General features: G+C 49.2%; 1 protein-coding gene across 1 annotated transcript; it reads left to right on the top strand.

The window, feature by feature from the left end:
• Positions 1-1,079: 1,079 nt before the first annotated feature.
• Positions 1,080-4,192, top strand: LOC117589269 (motor neuron and pancreas homeobox protein 1). The gene is made up of 3 exons (XM_034281058.1): positions 1,080-2,271; positions 2,971-3,277; positions 3,362-4,192. Exons 1-3 carry the CDS (start codon positions 1,259-1,261, stop codon positions 3,764-3,766), a joined length of 1,725 nt encoding a protein of 574 aa, XP_034136949.1. The 5' UTR covers positions 1,080-1,258; the 3' UTR covers positions 3,767-4,192.
• The last annotated feature ends 1,054 nt before the right edge of the window (positions 4,193-5,246 follow it).

Genomic DNA, 5,246 nt, shown 5'->3' with positions numbered 1-5,246 from the left:
ACTGCGGTAAGTCCTAGTACGTACTTATTTATGTATGCTTGCGTGTAGATATTAAGATGCCATTCCATTCCCCATATCATATCACACCTAAAACCATTATAGTCCCATCTGCAATGTGGAACCACTTGGCTCCCATTCATGTCCACTTAGTAATCCATCAAGGGAACATTAAATTCGTCTCCTATGGTCTATTCGCAGTGCGTGCGTGTGTGGGGGTTTGGGTGGGCCATAAAATTGATCGTCTATGGGTTGACAGAGCATAACAGAGACAGACAGAAAATGCATTATAGAAACATTACGCCTCGGTAGCGGACAGCCAGCAGTTGGATGATGCGAAATGAGCGACCAAGCTGTAAAAATCAAATGAATCGTGCCATTTATCGTAGCCCAAAAGAGAGGCAGTGTGAGGCGTGGGGGAATATTGATTTTACAAGACTTAAAGCTTTCAAAGAATGGAATCCTCTTCAGCCCGAAATGTGCGCCATTCGAGTGCCTTAATTGCTGCCCTAATCATCTACGACCAGACAGAAGTGTGGCCCCACTCGTGTATCCACATACGTACATACTATGTACATATGCACATATATATCTACATCCATCCTGCCACTCATTCGGACTCTCCTCCACTCTCCATCAGTCTCCCTTACTCCCTCTCTCTCTCTCTCTCTCTCTGTCGCACTCAAGTTGATTATGAAGATTCTTTCGTCTTTTACCGTTGAACTTGTAAGTTGCTCAACACTCCATAATGATGGCAATTATAGCCTCGTTTTTCCAACAATTTATATGAAATTTTCGACACACACAACCGACCACCCACCCACCCACCCATTCCGCTTGCTCTCTCCTCTTGCTAGGAGGCCACGCCCACTTCTGCATGGCTATCTATCTCTCTTGCACCAGCAGCATGGTGATAAAGACTCCATCTTGAAAGCCAGAGCCAAAGCGAGAGAGAGCAGAGCGAGAGCGAGAGCGAGAGCGAGAGAGGGAGAGCGATTGGTGCTGCTAGCTAGTGGTGGTGGGTCGGACCAGCGGTATATGACTCCACAGCAGACCGTTCGGCGTGCACAATCGTTAATGAACTTTCGACGTGAACAGACGTGCACAGACGTGAACAGACGCGCACAGTGCGACAATTCGAAATTTCGACATTCGTAAACAGAGTCGAAATCGCGCGTTCAAGTGCCAAAGTGTAAGACAGAAAAGAAAAGTGCTGGTCTACTGAAACAGAATTAGTTCGGAAGAGAAAGAGAAGCAAAGCATGTCCAGTGCACAAGTGTCGCAACAGCCGCCGCCGCAGACAACCACAGCGCTATCGATGCCGTCGCAGCTGCTCCTCAGCCACATAGCCGCCGCCAGCCAGAGCCATACCATCAGCCAGCACCATACACATCAACCTCATCCCCATCCGCAGAGATTGTCGCCCCAGAGATCGTCGCCGCACGACTACGATCAGAGCAGCAACCACTCCACACTCTCGCCCAGATCCAGGGGCAGTCCCACTCCCAGTCCAGCGGCCGTTGGCGCCAGTCCCACACACTCCACAGCCACAACCGGATCCCCACAGAGCGCCTACGCTCCTGGATTGAGTCCAGGCAGAGGAGGACAGGAGCACGCCACGGAACAGGCCGCCGCCGGAGGTGCAACGCCATCGGGAATGGCTCTTCTAGTGGCGCCCATACCCGTGGGCTGTCCGCCACCACAGGGACCGCCGCCACCGGCCACGCATCCACGACTGTACGTGGAGGGATTCGCACCACATCATGTCCAGCATCCGCATTCCGCTCTGGTAAATGTGAACGGAGGATATCCCCTGCCCCGTCTGCCACTAGCTGCTGTGATGATGCCAGCCAATGGTGCAGCGCCAGTGAATGGTGCAGCCCCACCGCCCGTTTCCAGCTCCTGCTCCCCGCAGCCATCAAGCAACCACACGACCAGCAGCACCGCAACGAAAATGACGACACTACCGCCGCCCGCCCAGAGCCAGCCCAAGAAATCTTTTTGCATCGATGCCCTGCTGGCCAAGAGCCAGCACCAGGCGGGTGAGCGGGAGGCCCAGCCCATCATCGTCGACGATCGCCTGGCCGCCCTGCACTACGCCGCCCGGGATCAGGCAGAGCTCAACCACGCTTTCGTGGCCGCCTCCAATGCGGCAGCGGCCCAGGCGGCAGCAGCCCATGCAGCAGCCGTCGGCGGAATCAGCGATCACGAGGCACTGCAGCGCATACGCGAATCACGGGAATACGATTCACCCAGTCCCGACGGCATGTCACGGTGAGTACACACAAAATACGGAAAGACTTTCGATAGGTAGATTTTTGTGGGATCGATTTATACATATATTATTCTCCATTGGATTACTTATGCATATGGATACCGTAATGAGAAATTAATTGAAGCTATTGAACGGAATAGGCAAGATTTAGTTGGAAGTTTGGCCAATCCCTTCACTTTTACAAGTAATCCTTTCGAGTGCATGGGTTTGCTGCCACTCACTCCCTTTCATAAAACCCATCCTGATGCCCAGAGATCCCCCTGAAGGGTCCCAGGCACAAACAAAGCCTGCTGGAAGCCCCCACAACCAAAGCGGCTTTGGGAGCACTCGATAACATGGCAGAAAGCCAAATGCCAAACGGAAAACGGCAAACAGAAAACAGAAAACTGGGAAAAAGCCTTCAATTGGTCAATTCCCATTTGGTCATCACTCAAAGAGATTACGCATACGCCATGTGTCTGTCTCTGGCTGCGAGTGTGCGAGTGTATGGGTGCGTATCTGTGTGAAGGGGCTAATTTTCAAGTGCGAGTTGTGTAGCAAAGTAAACAAATTAGACAAAAGGCTGGAGTGAGGGCATCACAAGGGGGACACAGCGACACTTTAATTGTTTTCAAAAAGTGTCGCGTAATTTCCATTCGATAATTGCCTATACAGGGTGTCTTAACCATCGCGTATTGTCTTCTTCTCTTCTTTGGTAGATCCGAGTCACCGAGCTCATCGCATCGCTCCAGTCCGCCCATCAGTCCGGGATGCGAGGACCAGCACACCCACGGCCACGGCCACGGCGGCCTTCCGCATCCGCATCCGCACCTGCACCAGCATCCCCATCACATGTCCATGCGCATGTCCGATCTCCATGACGAGTTTAAGAAGCCCGTGGCACCGCACAGCCCCATCAGACCCCAAGACTTTCCTCTGTACGCGGGCGGACATCCGTATCAGCTCCTGGCACAAGGGGGATCCGCTTTCCACCGGCCACTAGACCCATCCGGCAAGCCCATTCCGGTAAGCATCTGAACCTGCGATAATCCCCTTAAACAGCCTCTAATTTCTGTGTGTTTCCTTTGCTTTCGTTTTGTTTGCCCTCAGATCCCCATGGGTCACAACTTTATGCCCTCGCAGCTGCAATTTGAGTTCCTGGCCCGGGCTGGCATGCTCCACCATCGTATACCCGAATTGGCCGCCTATCCGCACCACGCGATCCTGGGGAAGACGCGGAGGCCTCGCACGGCCTTCACCTCCCAGCAGCTGCTGGAGCTGGAGAAGCAGTTTAAGCAGAACAAGTATCTCAGCCGACCGAAGCGCTTTGAGGTGGCCAGCGGTCTGATGCTCTCCGAGACGCAGGTGAAGATCTGGTTTCAGAACCGCCGCATGAAGTGGAAGCGCTCCAAGAAGGCCCAGCAGGAGGCCAAGGAGCGGGCCAAGGCCCAGCAGCAGCAGCAGCAGCAGCAGCAACAGCAGAACCAGAATCAGCCTCAGAGTGGGGCCAGTTAGGAGGAGGAGGACCCAGAGTTGGATATGGAATTAGATATGGAATTGGAGGAGGATGTGGATGCCCTGGAGGAGGAGGAGGTGGAGGGGCATCCATTCTAGTCAGGCCGCGATCAAACCGCCGTCCCACCCATCAGTGAACCCACATATTTTTCGATTTTCGCAATTTGTTGAAATTTGTAGTCGTTCTTTTTTTTGGGCAGCAACAAAAACCATGCACTGTGTGATATATGTAAACGCGAAATATATAAATTAAATGCATTATTCCCCCTATACCCCGCACCCTGATCCCCACTAATCATCCCATCCATGCCCCTATTTGTACATAAACATGCAACTAATTAGACAACATAAACGATAAGTAAATATAAATATAAACATAAATCTAAAGTTAAATAATGCCAATAAATTACGTTAAATTACGTTCAATGAGATTAGTTTTACAATTTGCTTACGCAATTCGTGTAACATTTTAACATTAGCAAACACACACACAAATACAGTTACAGCAATAACAACAAAACATGAAACGAGAAGAAACCAACAATCAAGAGACAACAATGTGTCACTGCACGTCACTGTCTTCAAGTTGGTGGACTTTTATTGAAAATGTGAGAAATAAAGTCGTAAAAACTACAATAACTGGGTGTGGAACGAATGGAAAAGTGCAAGCAGACACAGAAGTTGTGATACGTAAAGTGAAAAGTGACAAAAAACAGACAAATGGATACCTAAAAGAAAAAAGAAAATCCCATAAGTATGATCTGGAAGATAATCTGCCATTCGTTCCAAAAGTCCAAATCCAGAAGAGACTGCTTGAAGAATCGAATGAAATTAATTTGAATACAGACCGCAAAGAATGAGAAACCTTACGAAAAAGCCCCCTCTGCCACAGATATATTTTGTTTTGTATCTAATCTATTTTCGATTTAAAAGCTGTCTATGCTCTCGAATTTATACGTACACTCGCTGGAAGACAGCAACAGCAGCAGGCGACAACAATCATAAACAGAGAACCATTGAAAGCCACATAAGACCCGCGTACAATACTTTCGAATGCCCCAATCAAAAACGCACTCCACTCCTGCCCATTTCTTGGGGACGCGCCATGCGATAAAGCTTATCGTTGCAAATAAATCAAAATGTGCGGAAGATAATCAACTTAATTGCTGAGACAATAATTATGACTAAATTTATAGTATCACTTCAGAATTATTTCACTAATTAAAATGTAGCCAACTTACCAACACGAACAACGACAGAAGAGCACTTGGATGTTCGATTGGGCTGAAAATTGAACAAAATCATGGTGAGCCTCAATTTCCGCCAGCAGACGAGCCACATATACACGAGTAATATAATATATTATCAACCACAGACCAGAAATCAGTCGAGGTATTTCAATTTTTGATAACCGAAGAAGTCTTGTGGCTGATCCTGGGATCCACTGCTGTTTGAGCAGGGTGTAAGGGATTGTTTATGG

This window comes from Drosophila guanche, unplaced genomic scaffold (genome assembly GCF_900245975.1).
Source record: "Drosophila guanche unplaced genomic scaffold, DGUA_6, whole genome shotgun sequence".
Lineage (NCBI taxonomy): Eukaryota > Metazoa > Arthropoda > Insecta > Diptera > Drosophilidae > Drosophila > Drosophila guanche.
Note: the sequence above shows the minus strand (reverse complement) of the source record. Positions and strands in the feature narration are given on the sequence as shown.

Bases quoted from the DNA above. Each gene is read 5' to 3' on its own strand.
- LOC117589269 (XM_034281058.1), top strand. From the start codon at position 1,259: ATGTCCAGTGCACAAGTGTCGCAACAGCCGCCGCCGCAGACAACCACA. The intron at 2,272-2,970 runs GTGAGTACACAC...CTTCTTTGGTAG, and splicing joins AGTCCCGACGGCATGTCACG to ATCCGAGTCACCGAGCTCAT. The intron at 3,278-3,361 runs GTAAGCATCTGA...GTTTGCCCTCAG, and splicing joins CATCCGGCAAGCCCATTCCG to ATCCCCATGGGTCACAACTT.